General features: G+C 45.7%; 1 protein-coding gene across 1 annotated transcript in view; it reads left to right on the forward strand.

The window, feature by feature from the left end:
* Positions 1-18,109, forward strand: part of mcama (melanoma cell adhesion molecule a) — a 33,642-nt gene extending 15,533 nt beyond the window's left edge. The window contains exons 2-16 of the mRNA XM_037467679.2: positions 7,101-7,234; positions 8,017-8,245; positions 8,378-8,448; positions 8,566-8,653; positions 8,823-9,002; positions 9,824-9,951; positions 11,099-11,246; positions 11,421-11,536; positions 11,657-11,798; positions 12,359-12,489; positions 12,878-13,019; positions 13,688-13,723; positions 14,756-14,885; positions 15,293-15,410; positions 16,452-18,109. Of these exons, the coding sequence (XP_037323576.2) occupies positions 7,101-7,234; positions 8,017-8,245; positions 8,378-8,448; positions 8,566-8,653; positions 8,823-9,002; positions 9,824-9,951; positions 11,099-11,246; positions 11,421-11,536; positions 11,657-11,798; positions 12,359-12,489; positions 12,878-13,019; positions 13,688-13,723; positions 14,756-14,885; positions 15,293-15,410; positions 16,452-16,454 (1,796 nt within the window). The 3' untranslated portion in view covers positions 16,455-18,109. The remainder of the gene's footprint in view (positions 1-7,100; positions 7,235-8,016; positions 8,246-8,377; positions 8,449-8,565; positions 8,654-8,822; positions 9,003-9,823; positions 9,952-11,098; positions 11,247-11,420; positions 11,537-11,656; positions 11,799-12,358; positions 12,490-12,877; positions 13,020-13,687; positions 13,724-14,755; positions 14,886-15,292; positions 15,411-16,451) is intronic.
* Positions 18,110-18,568: the final 459 nt, after the last annotated feature.

Below are 18,568 nucleotides of genomic sequence, written 5' to 3' on the forward strand. Positions count from 1 at the left end.
AAATAATTGACTGGTTACGTAGACAAAACAATTACCTGCAAAGGTCTAATCTGATCCTGTGATCTCCTCCCCGTGTTTCCTGGGTATCCGCAGCCGAGGGATTTCCTCAAAAAACACGGCACAGCGTAACGTTCGCCGACAAACACAATCTGCCTCTCCCATCAGAGCAGCTGCGTGCAACTCAAGCTTCAGATACAAGCCGGTCCTTGCAAGTCAAACGCCTCTTTAGGCTTCAGGCGGGATGAAAGCATAGTGGCATTATAGTGTTTCCCTTTGGGTTTACAACTTCAGGGTGTGGGGGGGTTAGGGGGGGGGGGGGGGGAGTAATCAGTCCGCTGATGTGAGCGTAACGTTACAACGCTAAAGGAAAGGCTGGTGTTAGTATGTGGATATTTCGCCAGATTGTTCTTGGAATGAACAGCTTTTATCCTCATGACGCTCATGACGCTCCCACAAACCTATACCCATCGGTACTTGCAGCTGTCAAGCCTGCAGCTTGTGGAGGACTCTGGTGATGTGCAATACTCGGGCCCCCCCCTCTTGTCTTATGTAAAAACTAAATATCTTTGACCTGTTAATTAGACAAAACTAACTTTTAAAAAATTCTTATAAAATCATCGTTGGGTGTCGGGCTGAACTAGCAGATCTTAAGAAAAAAAAATATCTCAGTGAGCTGTTCCACCACACGCCACCATGTTTTGGGTTCTCCAAGCCTCTGCCCTCTACTGCTGGAAGGGGTGTGGGTGGGGGGGGGTTGATTCTTCTACCTGAATATTTTCTCCCGTCCAGCTGGATCTGATCCACGCCGTCTCTCATCACTGCCAACGCGGTGGGGACCATGCGGTCAGTTGTAGAAACAGGAACGAGGAGACACCGGTGTGTGTGTGTGTGTGTGTGTGTGTGTGAGGCCTTTGGAGCGCTGCCCATTTTCACACCTGGCTGGTCGCCATGGCGATGAGGTGTGGTTATAGGACTGCGTGTGCGGATTTTAGAATTGAATTGATTTTCGGATAATAAAACAGCGCTGCTTTTGGATCATGTGGTGGCCTGTGTTTTGGGGGGAGGAACGGAGGTGGGGGGGTGTTGGTGTAAGAGGGGGGAGGCGAGGGGGTATTAGGACGGGCCCGGGCAACGGCAGTAGCCTCTCCTCCTCATTAACACAGCAGTGCACCTGTGATCACTCTGATATTCTCTTTGAGAGCATTAAGGTTCTCAGCGGGGGGGAGATTGTGGAGGGAGATGAGGGTTCGCCATTTTGATCCCGGTGAATTAGGCGTGGCACGTTTCGCCTCGTGTCTGGTTGATGCGACAAAAGGAGAGCGAGCGCACAAATAGTCCTTTGTTGTGGGACAGGCGCGGCGCGAAATGCTAATACGGACCCACAAAACAATTTGAAAAAAAGTTCAAACAAATATGAACGCACACGTTTACAACAACGGATGCGTTTGATTTCACAGAGGCTGTGTGTCTGTGTGTGTGTGTGTGTGGGATAGAGGCGTCGCTCCCAATCAACACTAAAGCTAATTGGTTATGATATTTATGTAAAAAACCCAGCCGACTCATCAGGCGAAATGCGAGGCTGCATCACAGAACCTTCCCACTAAATAGATTGAGCCTGTTTGCATAAATAATTGTGATTGTTGTGGACAAAGACCGGAGGAAAAAAATCCTCCATCTCGTCTTTGTAGACTTTCTTCCTGCTGTCACAGTGTAGTAACCAAGTGCACCTTTTTATTGGAAGTAATAATGCAAAATAAAAGATTGGATTGGTAGAACATTCTGAATGCAATGGTGGGAGATGGTTCACAGGTAATGACAGGATTGAAATAATCCACTTCGTCGTCAATAGTGCTGTCAGAGTTGTGAATCTGAGAACTTTCATCTAAATCTAAAAGTGCCAAAAAATGATACTGAATATGTCTGACGCTGCTTTGACTGTGACTTCATTCTTCTTTCTTTCTCTCTCTTTTTTTTTTTTTTTATAACCTAAAGTTGGCAGGTCTCGTGGCGTCTGGAGATTGAAGTGGAAGTAATTATCTCAAGCCGGCCCTGTCTGCTGGATGGTTGAGAGAAAGCTGATTTTGTTGGCACCTAGTTGGTGGAGCTCAAGGATTTTCAGCAGTGTGATGTGGTGACCACAGGGGCTGGGATAAGAAGGCCTTTGTTGGAGAGCGTGCTGTCGTCAGAGTTTTGATTGGAAAGGTCCTCTATTTATAGCGTTGGAATAACAGCAGAGGCCTCGTCTCCGGCCCATCTTACCGTAATGCCTCGTCTTTCACACTGTTTAATATTAGACCAAGACGCTATCACTTCCAGATTTCCATATTCTGTCTACCTCCAAATGTCATTCCCCCCCCCCCCCCCCCCCCTCCAGTGATGTGGGATCACTCGACATGTCAAACATTGTATTAATTACTGGTTCAAAAGATGTATATGATTTTGGTGTCTGCATTCGATAGGTCAGGACGCACTCCATACCTGTGGTTAGCATTCAGTCCAAACATACCAATCCATTTAGGAAATGAAAGGAAATCCAATCATGTATCCTTGAATTGATATTTATGTTTGAAATGGAAACCAAACAGAATTAAACTAAGTGTTTCCCCGAGAGCTGCAGCGTTGTGGTCGGCGGTATTTCTGGATTGTTGTTGCCGGGTCAAGCTTTAGTTTCTGTGCTTGTGGCTGTAATTCAGGCACCAGCCAGAGGCTGCATACGGAGAAGGTTGCAATTGATATAGTTGAACTATTAGCAAAAGGATTTACGTCGTATTTCCTACATTTTTAGCTGGACGTTTTGATTTTCCGCCAACAAAAGGCTGCACGCCGGCTAATTGACATTTTAGGAAAACGTGTTAACATAGCTTCACTTGGTTTTTTGTTTTGCTGATAGCTGAAGGAACCCCCCCCCCCTGGACGTAGACACAGTGTTTAGCCTACTGACCTTTTAATTAGCCATCCTGTGGCTGCGGAGCAACCTGCATGCCTGAGCCCAGCAGCTCTGGAGGGGGGGGGGGGGGTGGGGGGGGTCTATTGATGGGGAGTGGATGCAGAGGGACAAGCCACACTCACTGCCGAACATCAGATACAAGCATGAATAAAACATTCATGTTGCTCCTTTTAATGAAGTCTCACCCATCGGGGTGTGAGGATAAAAAATTAATGCTGCTGCTGAGGAAGTTGCTAACCAGCGGGGGATGATTAGTAATTCTTTAAAAAGCCAGTGCACACTGTTTGCAGGTCTGAAGAAGCCATAAAACCAACGGAGAAATATTCCCAGGACAGTTAACAGAGTTCTTAAAATTTGCATAAAATTCAGATTACATTTTGTTTACACATTTAATTTAAAGGCTACATATGACTTTATAGAAAGAGGAAATTAAAGCATAGCACGGGGAAATAAAAGTCTAAATAAAAGGCATGTCTTTTTCAGTTTGCAGAGATTTGTTCTTTGCATTTAAAGTTGCCTAAAAGTAATTTACAATCTGATATAATTAAATAATGACTATTTCTGTAACTTGGCCAATAGGTGTACGGCTGGGTCATAATTACATATTGTTTTCTCCACTAACGTTTCATTCTAAAAGGATGCAATACTCCTATAGGTTTTTTAACCACACTGCAGTGCGCCAACATGAATTAAAAAAATAAAAATTAAAGTGTTGTGCAGGTCAGCGTCAGCCTCGTATGTCTCTGATGGTCTCGAGTGAGTTAGACACGAGTCCACCCCAGCAGTGTACTTGGGGGGGGGGGGGGATATACGCGACAGGTCCTGACCTGCAGCTGTGAGATGCTCTGCTGCGTGAAAGCGGAGAGGGGGGGGGGGGGGGGGTGCCGATGCACAAAGGGTCGCGTTTGAGGCGATTTGCAGCACTTCCTTATCTCTATACGGGAAAAAATAAATCCGGGAGGGGGGGCCCCTTAACGGCTACTGACTGTCACCCCTGGGAAAAGGCTGCTGGGAGATTTGTGCCAGATGCTGCCTCTGAAAGCCCGGACGAGGACAAGGAGCTCTCGTCTTTGATGTCGGGCTGTACGCCGCGTCCCCCAGGTGTTCCACACTACTCTGGAGTCGGGTATTGAGAAATCCCCCAGTCTGTCGTCGGCATTTTCATGCTAGACTTTTTACACCTCTCCCCCCCCCCCGAGGGACTCTGTGTCCACTCACAACTTTTGTTCGGAGAAGTCCTGAAAAGGTGTGAAGGGCTGCTCTCACATTTCCTCAAACGTGGCTTGAAAAAAAATATTTTTCTCTCCCCAAAAGTACACGGGAAAAAGTATATGCTGCTAATACGATGCTTATGTTTCAATATGTAAACCTTTGTTACCACATTTTATTCCTCCGGAGACTTCAGCTTTACAACAAAGATAATTACACTGTTATCTGTTTAAAAATCTGCCTGACCTTGTTAAGTGGACCTGAGGGTTCGTATGTAACTTATTAACGGAGGTTCTGATGTCCTCAGAGGCCTTCAGTCTCATTTCATGGCCCACCAGGCGTGTGAGGGATTAGGGTGAGTAAAAGGGGCTTGGTTCTCTTGTGTCAGAGGTGATTTGGACTCCTTATCAGTGGTGGAGGAGCAGATCTACTGAGACTTTAAGCTGACAGCCTTAATCGAATGGGAAAGCCAATAATGGAGACCGCTGTAGTTAGCGTCTGAGGGTATTGTCTCTGTGTAAGGCAGATAATGAGCGACTGTATGCAAAAGCTGTCTGAAGTATCCTGCTCGTTATGTCTGTTATTGGCTGATTTGCATTTGCTTTTCTCTCCATTTGCCTTGAATGGAAGGATAGGAAACTAATTTATTCATTTTTAGTCGCTTAATTCCCTCTGTATTCCCTCAAACATGCTGCGTCTTGAAATATGACTGAGTAACTGACATTTACCATCAATAGAAAGTACTAAAAGCACTGAAAACTTTCTATATTTCGTCATTATCGTTGTGTGCAGACATCAGCGTTTAAGCACAGGGCGAGTTTGGCTTTGAATAAACAAAGAGGATTTTGCAGAAAACAAATCTGCGTTCTTACCAAAAACCAAGTTGGCATTGGCACCTTAAAACGTATTACTTTGGCACAAGTTTGTAACAATCAAGAGCTGTCTCTGGTATGGTTTAATTGGTGACATAATTATGCTTGAGTTATGTGTCACGCTTGATTTTTGATAACGTCAGTGTCAGCTTGTTGGTAAACGTTGAAAGTCTTCTCTCTCCGTGCCCCCCCCCCCTACCCCCCCGTGGCTCGTGCCTCCAACAGACCCGTCGTTTGAGGTCCTGCTGTCCGGTCGCAGGGCTGATCCTGTCAACACATGCAAATACTCTGGAGGGGTGTGTTTTTTTTATTTTTTATTCTGAATGAATTAGCTCTGTATCATCCAGACACAGACTCCAGACAGCCACACATGTGTGCACCCACCCGCACCCACCCGCACGGGCAGCCGTTTTTGGTTGTCAGGGTCCATAGATCATGGGTCATGTGTACTTGTGCTTTAGTCCGTGCCGCATAAAGTCACAACAGGAGCAGATAAAAACTGGTCCCAGGTGGGCTTTGGAAGCCAAATCCCCAACAACCCCCCCCCCCCCCCCCCGCGCAGTGCTAATCGGATTAGCTGAAAAGTTAGCGGCGCGGCCCCCAAAGAGACACAACATTTTTTACAGTGACTTCTGTGACATGCTTTTCTCTCCGGCCTCCGTAATCTGCTTCTTGTCTCTGAGCCGTCCCTCGTCATCTCTGTCCCTGTAAACAACTTCAGTACGTGGTGAACTGTCCTCAACCTTTGGATCAAGGATGGAAACCTATCTTTTGGGTCGCCCGGTGGGTGGGGCATGCATGCATGCATGCATGCATGTTTGTGTGTGTGTGTCTGAGGGGGATTTGGTCCACCCAGGTGGGGGAACAATGGCATGCCCCGTTGTCTTAAAAGGAATGGTTGGCTGAGCATAGGCGGAGGAAGAAAAAAAAAAGGGGGTTGTGAAAATGATTGGTGCTGAAGTGGGGGGAGGAGACAGGGTGGTGATGGGGGAGCAGCCGGCTGAATGGGGGCAGCAGGGTGGTAACTGGACTCTTAAAGCTCTTTTCATGCTTGGTCTGTTTCAACCAACGCTGAGGACACTTAGGTCTAGCCCTGCTAATTGTTTTTCATTTATTTTTTAAAAGAAATGGCCAAATAATTAAAAAAAAAACTGATGACCCTACTTTTTTCTTCTTTTTTTTCTTCAGTTCTCCAATGTCACCGGTTACACCAAAATTACAGCCTTTTTCCTCCCAAACACAGCTGCTGCGTGCGACCAACACTTGACCCACATAATCAGTCAACACAACACAGTTGCAGAAAATGTCTGAATTACTTTTCCTTATGAAGATGTAAGATTGTTTCGGTTCTGTTTTCACTAGAATTCCGTGATGGAAAGCAAATTTACTGCGAGTGTTGCACCTCATAGACCGCTCCACCTGAACGTGAAAATGTGAACATTTTGAATAACCAACATTTTAATCTGAACGTCACATGGTGCCAGCTGACAATCTGTGAGGGAGAGAGGGGGAGGGGCAGCATCCTTTACCATTTTGCACAAACTGCCCAACAGGATGCCAAAGCAAGTCTTATTTTCACGCTGTTGTGAACTGCCCCCCCCCCCTCTTACAGCGGCCAAGTCCGAGAAAAAAAAAAAAACTCTTGGCTCTTCCAGTCGTCAGCCCAGTGTCAAACTGGCCGGCCCTTCTCATGCCTGCATTCCCCCGGCGCTGCCCAGGGAACGGGTTTTCTGGCCAAGATGTGGTTTTTGTGGTTACAGTCAGCCAGGCAGAAGGGAGATGAAAATGATGCCATGTGGACAAGAAGCCTTTTCTTCTTTGTTCTGCTAACATGGCAGAGTGGCTCCAGGTTGGCCCCGCGAAGACATTCCCTCGATTCTGTTCAGAATTACGTGAAGCCCGAGGGGTCCAAATTAGAATAAGACAACAGACACGGCGAAACGCCGTTTTTATGTTGAGTTTAATGCTGTTTTTACGACTCGAATGGTCCATGAATAATATAGGAACCACGCCACAGCACCTGCAGTAAAGCGTGACGCTGATTTATGTGCATGTCTGTGTGTTTTTTCCAGCGTGGGCCAAGGTGGAGCTGACTATGCATGAGGCCGTTGAGGTGTACGCGGGCGACTCGGCCCAGATCCCCTGCCAGTACAACTTCACCCATGCCGACAACGAGCCCAGCTTTGTCATGATCCAGTGGTTTGTGGTGAGCACCTGACACCGCATGTCCGTTACCATCCAACCGCCCATGTATGAATTATTTGATTTCATGGTCAGGGAGAATCTGACTTTTTATGTCCTGAATTATCAGTTGTCAAAACCAGGAGATGTGAGGATAAAATATGGCTGCAGTCATTTATTGATCGTGAAGTGTTTTATATTCATTTTTCATTGTCTGGACCAATTACTCATGGTTCATTTTGACGGAGCAAGTAGGGTGACAAAACAGCCAGTGATTCTGATCAGATTCTTTTTGAATTGTCTTCCAAACAAAACTGTCCATAAAATCCATATCTGTGGAGTGACGCACATCCTCGTCCTTCATGGGCATCAAAAGTCATTATTTATTGATAAAAATGAGCAAGGTGCTTATATGAAAATCTAAGAACTATTGTGATGGCTCAGCATGACAAGATCTGGACCCAAATGGATGACTTGACTCTTAGACTCTTGCTAGATGGAAACAAACTAGATTTACTGGTCCATAGAGGCAGAGGAGGTTGCTTCTCCAAGAGGGTTCAAAATCAGATCAACATCATTTATAAAATTATTTTAAAAGAGTTGATTAAAACACATTTCAACAGTGACACCTGCAGGTCGAGCAAGAAAGTGGAGGTGGGGTGGGAGGGGGGGGGGCATCATCCTTTGGGCGGGACCTGATATAACAAGTGCCACAGAAACTCGAATTAGAGGACAACACCAAAATAATGCCAAAAACACAAAGCGTGACAAAAAGAAAAAATGTCAGGCTCTCGTGTCCTCCCGCAGAAAGCCGCGGGCAACAGCGCACGGACGCGGATCTTCTACGGCGACGGCAGTCAGCACATCGTAGACAACAACACCGACTACAGCGGCCGCGTGGCGGTGACCTCCGACCGGCGCGGAACCCGACTCGCCATCCAAGATGTCCAGCTGCGCGACGAGAGGGAATTCCTCTGCCAGGTCAACGGGCTGGCCGCCGGGAACGCCGAGGGCAAGACGCACCTCAAAGTGTTCGGTGAGACAGGCTGACGACACGCTCTCTCTCTCTGTGTGTGTATGTGTGTGTGTGTGTCAGACAAAACATCGTTTTGATGCTTCTGTTTCTTTCGTGCATTTACTCACCAAACTCAACGTGTTAATGATTCAGCTCCACCCGAGGCTCCGGTGATCGAGGGTGTCCTTCCTGGAATATCCATCACCAGTGAGGTTCCGTCCAAGGTGGGTCCCCTTTTTTTTTCATTCGTGATCGGCCAAAGCGATGATGATGATGTGTGCAGAGTGTTTGTCGACCCACTTCAATACAATAAATATTCGTCGATCTCGTGGTCCTCGCAGGTTGCATCGTGTGAGGCTCGCAACGGCTTCCCTAAACCCAACATCACGTGGTACAGGGACGGCGTGCCACTGGTGCCTACACTGGGCTGTAAGTGCAAACAGGACATGTCCCATTGTGTCCATCTCACAGGGGGCCGCAATGTAACTCTCTGTGTTTTGATTTAATTTAATTTAGACAAAATGTATATTTGCATTTGATTAGTGCTTGAGAATGAATCTGTCCACTGTGGTTCATTGGCACGCGTCTTCTTTTCCAGACATCAACGTGCTGACCCTGGTGAGCCAGCGGTCCAGTGGCTTCATCTCTGTCGAGAGCACACTGGAGTACAAGGTCGTCAAGGAGGACAAGGACGCCCATTTCTCCTGTGAGGTCAGCTTCTTTGTCCCCGGAGCCATCAGGACAGTGGAGTCCAACAGCATCAACGTCACTGTTCACTGTAAGTTAACGTGCAGCCTTTTTATACAAATGCTGTGTTGGTGTCACAGCGGTTGTTGACTGGAGTTGTCCCAAAATTCCTGTCCTTGTCTTTGGGACACCCTACCACGACTAGTCCTACCTCAACACAGTGTTTCCTCTGCTCTGACAAAGTCAACGAAATAAATGTACTTCCTCCTCAGATTTTCTCTTAAAAAAGGTAATTTCCTTTCTTTATGTGAAAGGAATAAATCACACAAAAACAATATAAATTGCATATAGTGCCCACCTCCCAAGGCTCTACTGTTGTTCTCTCAAAAGATGCACTGATGCACTTTTTTGGCTCGCTACGGACCTTCGTAACACTATTCCACAAACTTTTTCGGTGCCACCACATAGGATTAGTTACATATATGTAGCTATGTGGAAGGAGGGCATAGCAAAATAAGAATGTCATTGTACAGAGAATTCTTGCCTTGGTCGTACCAGTGACCTGATTTGTGCAGGTCTCAAGCCCTGAACTTCTCAAGGTCAATGCCTAATCGTGACCAATGGTTTCTGCCTCAACCAGCTGCAATGCAGCGGAATTTCCTAATTATGTGTTATCAATGTTTCATTAATCTCTCTTTAAATGTTGATTGCTGAAATGGCCTTTTAAATCCTTTTTATTGACAGTAATGCTAATGTTAACACTCTCTCATTTTCTTTTATTTTTAAGCTTTGGCAGACGCAGCCTAGCACAGTCTGTGCTGTCAGCGTTATGGAAATGGCCTTGTAGACAGACGACAGCAGCCCGCTAAAGAAAAGCCTAAGCCTAATTCGATTGTGTGTATGTGTGTCCAGACCCCACCACCATGGTAGAGCTGTGGAAGCAGTCGCCGCAGGGCTTGGTCAAAGAGGGGGATACTGTGGAGCTGCGTTGCCAGGGCGACGGCAACCCCCCGCCGTCCTTCGTTTTCAACAGAGAACAAGTAAGAATAGGAGGCATTTTCTCACCCTTAAAAGTCCCCGAGAGAGAGAATGGGTGACATGCTGTAGACATGTAGGGAATGTTTTTGATATGCAGAGCTCACAGGGCCCCCCCGTGTCGACATGAGCTCCGTCGGGCCCTGCCCCCCCCCCCCCCCCCCCCTGCAGATCCAGGCCCGGGTCCGAGACCCGGAGGCCACGCCGGCGGGGCTCTTGGGTAGGACTCATTCCCATGTCAGACACTCGTCTATTGTACGCGTGGACGACACCGAAACTCAGCTGACTGGCTTCTTATAGGTTTACTAACTAGACAGCCAGGGGTAACTGGTTAGCGGCTTAAAACATTAAAGGAAAATTCTTGCAATCTAGGTTTTATTGTAATACTTTTAGGCGTCATTTTATGACAAAATATTAACTTATTTACTGTTGAGACACGAAGCAATTGACATGTTAGAAGAAGAAAAACATTTTAAAGTCATTTCTGAAATCCACTTTGTAGTTTCACTCGAACAATCTAATCTATTTGTGTTGGCTTTTATTTTTACTTTCACGTAAGTGATGCTACGGTTAAACATTTAGGATTTGTTTTCATTCCGTCCGGATCCCTGCACTTGGGTTTTCTCGACCTAATGGGCTCTAATGTAAATCGCGGGCGGCCCGTCGTAGCTGGTGCCTTCAAGAGGTAAAGTGCTCCCATGCTGCCACGATGGCCCAAAACTATGAACATATTATGTTCAATTCTTTAAGCTTCAGTGGCCTCTGACATCAAGCTATCAGATTGTGACAGCATTTATTTAACAAAGTCAAAAGTGATGTGTCCGTGTACTGTATGTTTGTAAAAGCTGTCTTTAAACTGGAAAGCAGCTTTCTGAGCTTGTGTGATCTCGCACCAAGAAGACTTGGCAACAGATTGAAGTTAGGATTAGTCACCGGTTTTCCACCCACAAACTCTCTTTCCACCAAAGAAACTGAAGGAACTCAGTCATCACATCTGTGTAACTGTCCCCAATAGGAATAAACTAGTTGCTAATTTCCACTTCCCCTGTAAACGGTCCTTTTAACTCAATAAGAACATCTGTTGCAAAAGCCTCTATGGTGGCTTTCACATCATCACAAGATTTGGATTACAAATGAGAGTATTTGTTGCAGGAGCTGGACGTGGACCTGGAGAGCAATCAAGCGGATGTGTTGAAGCTCTCACCGGTGTCGCGGCAAGACAGTGGCATCTACCAGTGTCGGCCTCTGAACCACGACGACATCACCGAGGTCAAAGGAGAAGTGCAGCTCACTGTGCACTGTGAGGAACCATCACACATGCACACTGGAAAACACGTGTCACCCCCTTTTCGCCCAGTCGTTATGCTAAGCTAAACACAATCTGGCTCCAGCTCTGTACTTAATGCCCTAAGCCTGATGTAATCTTACCTCAAAGGGAGCAAACTTTGAACTCATTCCCCCCCCCCCTCCCCAGATTTGGACCCAGCCGTGGTGGTTCCTAAAGACTCAGAGTTCATGCTCAAAGGAGAAGATCTGACTGCGACCTGCAACGCTCTCTCCTCCCTTCAAACAGCCACTGTGTGGTATAAGGTACGTAGACATTAGACCGCTGAGACGACATTTAAGATATTCCAGGCCACACCACTGACCGATTGCGTGTGTGTGTTTGTGTGTGTGTGTGTGTGTGTGTGTGTGTGTGTGGGTGCCTAGAATGGGAAGCAGGTGGGTAAGGGGAACACGTTGCACCTGAAGGACGCCGACTATGAAACAGCAGGAGAGTACATATGCGAGGTGACCGTTCCCTCCCTGCCCGCCCTGCACACCAGCGGCTCCGTGCACATCATCGTCCAAGGTCAGTCCGTAGCCCTGCGGTGGTTTGGTGCTGAATGCGTGGCCACGGTTCTTGTTGAAGGTCTTTTTTTTTGGAGTTGTGGAATGCAGTGACTGAGAGCAGAGAGCTCTGATTTGAAGCTGATGTGCCTCAGTCGGTCAGTCATATTAGGTTTGGGTTATGAGCTGTCTTTTTTCTTTTTTTTTTAAATGAAAAGGTCTACCAGGAAAGAGGATTGTTACCCTGTAAAACAACTGGAGGTCTTTTAATATGAAGCATCTGTTCAGGAAGTGTCGAGTTCAATTTGACAGTAGCCGAAAAAAGAACATAAACCACATGGAATGTATTAGTGAATAAAAACAAGTACCAAAAAAAGCAGCAACAGAAGGGGTGAAAATGGCTCTGCATTTGTACTGGAATGATAGATTAGTGCTGTGGAAATGTACGTTATCCTGAATTTATCAAGACAACAGGTACACAAGAAATGTTCCATTTGTACGAAGAAGTGGTTGCATCTAAATATGATGGACTATACTTAATAACAACATATAATGTGTGTGTGTGTGTGTGTGTGTGTGTAGGCAGTCCCCAGCTGGCGGGAGGGGAGCAGGAGGTGCGGCTTGAGGAGGCAACAGGCAGGATTGTGAACCTGAGCTGCGAGGCTCGCGGCCATCCGCCGCCCAGCATCTCCTGGGTCATCGTCGGCACCCAGGTATCCAGTCCAGCAACAATCCACCGACAAGATTATCTAGAGATTAGGACTTACGCCGCTTTAAACTTTAGTTCGAAATGTGTAGAAACGTGGCGAGAGTTTCTATTATTGTTTATAATAGAAATATGCATTTGAAAACCAAGTTTAAAATGGCTAAACATACAGTAAAGTAATAGAGGTTCTGAGGTTTTGTTACACTGAAAATCACGAGAGAAATCAGATGGAGGTGTGACGTCTGTTTACCTACAAACGCCCCGTCTGAGATTAGATCTGCAAAGCCGGTCTTGTTGGGAGGACAAGCGGTATTTTGGGGCTTATGCTTCAGGTTTATTTCCACTGATACAGAGGTTCAGAAATGTGCATCAACAAAGGTGCGTTGTCTCCGCAGATCTGGAACGAGGTGGTGAGCAAGCCCAACGAGCACGTGACCCACAGCGTGGTGTCGGTCAAGGTCACCTCGGACATCAGCGCCTCGTGCAACGCTTCCAACGACATGGGGACTGAAGTCAAGGCTTTCAGCGTCAAAGCCAGTAAGAGCCTCTCTCTCTCTCTCTCTCTCTCTCTCTCTGAACATCTGTATGACTGCAGTGGATGTACGTGAGCGGGAACCACGTAACCCTCTGAAATATGCACCGAAAACTTTAGCTTTTAGCACATTACATCCCGACCTGTATTCCAACATGACCGTAGTGTTGGCCCATTATGTGCGGTGAGTTGAAAAGTGATGACGTGAAAGAAGCAGTGAGATGCATCAGTGATGTATGACACTTATTATGCTTTTGAAGTCTTAGTTAATGACCATCTTGAGACCATCGGGTCAGACGGTGTTCAAGCACAGAATGAAAAGATGCTGGGACGCTCACAAGCCCGTACTGTATGTATTTTGCATTATATTGTATATATTCCAAAACAGCAAAACGCAATTTTCACCCCCGGTGCCCCAAACAAATATAAAACACAGTTGGACGTGCAGGGGAAAGAAAATAGGAATGAAATCCGTCCGAAAACAAATAAGGCTTTATAAAACAGGCAATCATCAAATCAAATATTTGTGGTTTGCGTGTGTGTGTGTGTGTGTGTGTGTGTGTGTGTGTGTGTGTGTGTGTGTGTGTGTGTGTGTGTGTGTGTGTGTGTGTGTGTGTGTGTGTGTGTGTATGTCTGTGGGCCCACTCTAAGCCGTTGTTCTACTTGTTCACAGTTCCCAGATTCACTTCGGCCGCTCCCTTCTCTCCCGGTAAGATTGTGGCTCCGTGGCCTCTTCTTCTTGTGTCTCTTTTGCTCGGGTTTCTTCTTAAGACCTTTTAAGTTGTGTTCCGTGACAATGAATGAGTGCGAGTACTCCATGCATTATTTATGGGGGACGCTACACCAGTCTAGTTTGCTGGCGGATCTTTGGGTTAGCCGGTGGGCACATTAAGTATTCTGTTTAATACACAGAGAAAAATCATAGCGCCAGCAACTTCAAGCACGCCAACACCCCTCATGATATTTGGACCAAGCGCTGACATTGTGTCCCTGAGTTTGTCAAACAAACATAAATAAGTTGCATGTCTCCCTTTAACTGACTTCTTCCAGACTGTCTTGTTTTTAATAGTCGTTTCTTTTATATATACCAGGTGAAAGTGTAAGTAAATATGTAAAGTGGCATTATTATGGGGCAATTTCCTGACTTTATCCCAGCAGTCTCTTTATGGCATTAAGAGCTTCACTCGCCTGTGGGGAATACAACGCGCCAATTAAGAACATTCCAGAGAGCCACCTCCCTCACCCACAGCCATTCAAATCAACGGTGTACAAATATATGTAGAGTGCTGTGTAGCCCCCCACCGTGGAAATGGTTTGGTCGCTCGCTCCTCTTAATTGTTTAATCATTTTAACAGGGGCAGTATTCCTGTGCAGTTGGAAGATGTCATTTGAGAGTGAATTACGTCACTCTTTTATGACACGCTATTAAACGAATGATGGCAGCTCACTTAATGTTATAAAATGGGCTTAAAGCTGTCAGTGTTACCGTTTGGTGCGAGACAACACGAACCAGTAAACCAAGTAAAAGTACATAAAGAATTGGTCAAATAAAGATTTTTCTGCAGTCCTGTCACTTTTAATAACATATAAATCAGATAAAATTGTATTTCCCGCAGATCTGATTATTTCTTATAAGAAATGAGAATTGTTGAATAAGTAACAACTGTTTAAATAACGTTGTTGTGAGACATATTTGAAACAGACATTCTGTGTGTGTGTGTGTGTGTGTGCGCTCCTGTAGCTGAGGGCAGTGGGGTCATCATCGTGGTGATCATCCTGTGTCTGCTGCTGCTCGCCATCCTCGGCAGCGTTCTCTACTTCCTGCATAAGAAGGGGAAGATCTCCTGTGGACGCTCAGGGAAACAGGAGATGTGAGTACTGTCTCTTCTACAGGGGGGGGGGGGGGGGGGGGAGATGGGGGGGATGAGGATATCTGTGTACACAAAGTCTGACACATCTTCCTCCTCTGTTACAAAGAACTCTTGTTGTCCAGAAAGGAATCAAAACCCTAATAGTCCCCAGATCGCTGTTTTCCCCTGAGAAATGTTACTATGGTGATTTAGGAAATTACTGAGCTTTTTCAGGAATTTAAAATACACATGAACCCAGATCTTTTAAATAATGAGGTAACATTCCAATAAATCTTTTGGTCTTACGGGATGCTGAAATACTTAAAGCGTTAACATGGAAAAGAAAAACAAGGCTAACAAATTTGAACTAAAATAAATGTGATACCCAGTCATATTCCTCATGAGCCAACCGTCCTTTCTGTGAGCAGCACCAAGGAGAAGACCACCAAAGACGACATCGTCGTGGAGATGAAGACCAACACCAAGAACGAGGAAGCGGTTCTCCTGAAGGCCGTCAACGGAGACAAGAAGGGCCCCAACGAGCAGGTAACCGTGGTGCCTGCCTCGTGATGACATTGTTAAAAAGGAGCCTGGAGTTTGTTCTGCTTGAGTTTATGAGCTGTGGAGCTAAAATGTAAAAGATGTCCTGAGGGGAGGCGCTGGAGGAAAGCTCACAGAGAGCGAGGGGGAACAAAATCACGGATGCGAGTCGGGAAATAAAGATTTGGACATCCTTCTCTCAGTAACTTAGCAGAAGCTGTTTTTATATTTGAATATTTAAGGTGCATGGGGGAAGGGGAGGGGGAGGGGGGGGTAATGGCAATGTCTATTGCATCATTAATTTCCTGTTAAAAATGAACCAGGCGCCAGCTGTTGCGTGCAGAAGACCAATGCTGATGACATTCAGGATGTCTGGATGTGACACAGAGACAAAGTGTCTTTAAGGGTTGCCCCCATGTTCTTTAGTGTTTTTGCACTTTGCTCGGCTCTTATATGCGACTAATGATACATGTTTGGTGGGTAGTTGGCCGCTTTAATATCTGGGTGTTGATTTAAGGGATATCCTTAAGTACCCATTGTCTGGTTGTTGTGCAACATAACTACGTGCTGTGCGTCATGTCGCTTCTATAGAAACAGAACGTAAAGTCATGTGTAGACATCACTTGGATCACCTGGAGAGCATCATCCGCGCCTCCATGACTAGTCTGAATCCTTGCTTTAAGGCAGCAGCAGCAAAAAAACAAACAACAAAAAAACAAAACCCCCAAAAAAGGAAACAAAAGCCCATTTCAATGTAAACACAGGTCTTTAGAAGTATCAGAAGTGTATTTTCTATTGTACCACTGGGGGGCGCCCAAGGTGAAACATGTATAATTGTGCACATATTGCTTTCACGTAATAGTGAGTAGATACATTTATTCGCCTTCTCGTTGAGACGTTCGACGCTGCTGATTTCTGTTAAATATGAAGCTACAGCGAGCTAACTTAGACCGGTAACAGTCAAAATTACACTTCGACAGATAAAACGCGATGCCCAATATAACGCAGATACCGTGTGTGTAACGCTGATGTCCTCTGTCCCTCCAGTGAAGTCCCTGAAGGTTCAGCAGTGATGTCGTGCAGCAGGAGGCGGCACATCTAAGACCCCTCCCCCCCTCCTCCATCATGTTTTTGTTCTCAGCAGTATTCAGTAGATTTACACACACACACACAGGTATGTTTGTACAGATGTGTATTTTCTTTTGGATGAGTGTTGGCTGACATTCATTCGTTTTGTACCATTCCCTCAAACTTTAGTTCAGCAAGTTTGCGCGATGGTGTCGTCAACCTTTTTTTTTTCTTTTTATAAGAAATGTGTATATATTATATATATTTTGTTATTTAAGATATTTTGGCACTCAGATTTCCATTTGGTGTAAGCGTCTGGGTCACGTGCATGTTGATCCGTGTTCATGGAGTCCAGAGGAGTGTTCAGGACCAAACGCCAGCTGCTCCTCTTTCTGATCAGCTCCAATACGAAACATGAGTCACTCAAAAACGCAACATTAACCTAAATAATATCCAGAGGGGGAGAAAAAAAAAAAAAAAACGGCCATTGGACAACAGCAGGTAGTGTTTGTAAATACGTGGCAGCGCACAGACTTAACTGCAGGCTGTAAGTGACCTGCAGAGATCTGCTGTGCCTGTTTTTGGAGGACGCGTCGTACACGGAGTGCGTTTCTCTGGTTTGCGCTGTGTGTGTGTGTGTGTGTGTGTGTTTTGTGTTTCCACTGAGCGCTCGTTGGGCCTGAAGAGCTCCAGTGTTTGTGCGCGTTTCACAGGTTTACTACTACATCACACCTTTTTAGATCTTTAACCCTGCAGGTATGTTTTTTTTTGGTACACTTTGAACAAGCTTTTCTTGGATAATCCATCACAGAGAAAATTGAGTTGTATTCCATCCTTTATGCGCTGCATAATTCATGAAGGAGTCATGAATCCTTAAAGCAGACAGGTGTTCTCTCTGTGATGGCTTACTGAAATCATTCCGCAAGTTTCGAGGTGTTAAATACGTGAACCGAATGAAAATCTGGGGAAGGTCAGAAATCGGTCTGCAGCTCTGTTTTTATTTATTATGACATTCAAGGTTTTTGTTTTAGAAACGGAAATTAAAATGGAATTAACAAAGAGTTAATGGTATATATACCATTTTTTGTATCAAATTTAGCAGCATCTTGACCATTCCAAGATGGTCATTTACGGTTAAAGGCTCAGTCGAACTTATTTATAGTAAATCAGCTGAAACATGCAACAACACTGGTGAGCTTTTCTTCAGGGCCCGAGCTGTAAATACAACGTACTGTTTGCTCACAGCGTAGGTTTTTGTGCATTATGCCCGGATGACTTGCAAAGTTAACAAGGTAATGTTTTTTTCCCCACCAAGTTGAGGTGTGGAAGTTGTAGAAGCGTCTGTGTGCAGGAAGGGTTCTGGTGCTTAGAGTGATTCGTTCATCATGCCTTAGAGAAGCTGCACGAAGCACCAACACCGACCGTAAATCTGCACCCTTGTCTTTTCAGTTCAATACAGCATTTTGGGGGATTTTCAGCAGACAGACAAACACATTTCAAACTGAACATAGCGTTGATTTTTTTTTTGTTTTATGTGTGTAAATTATGTGCTGTACATTTGATTCGTTGATGCTTGCATTTTTTTTATTTTTATGCAAGAAAATAATGCCAAATAAAAAGGGTTTGAGTTAAAAGGAGAGACTACGTGGTGTGTCTTTGTTTCTCCAGAGTAATGAGAGTATCTTTAGTTTAGTGCTTTGGCCTGAAGGCTCAAAATGAGCCACAACAATAGTGAGTCCCCCGTGGGCTGCGAGCTGGCACCGCTCGCCGCCGCCGCCGCCCACCCCCCCCCCCAGCGGCGAGGAGACGGGAAGGAGCCCCGCCTCCAAACCGCCGTCAGCGGCTGGAAAACAACTCCAACAACAACTCAAGATTCCCAGCTGCAAGTTTAAAGGAATGACAGAAAACACGTCTCACCTAAACGTGGAGATCGAAAGCGCCAACTCGGCGATTAGTGGCCGACCCGCTTTGCCTCCACTGTGTATCGGCGGGCCTCTTATTCCACAGAAGGACTCGGTGAAAATAATGTGCTCCATTATGAGATGAATAGGAGCAGTTCACCAGCTGTTGTGATTACGGGAAAAACCACACGGATC

The sequence above is a fragment of the Pungitius pungitius genome, chromosome 16, assembly GCF_949316345.1.
Source record: "Pungitius pungitius chromosome 16, fPunPun2.1, whole genome shotgun sequence".
NCBI lineage: Eukaryota > Metazoa > Chordata > Actinopteri > Perciformes > Gasterosteidae > Pungitius > Pungitius pungitius.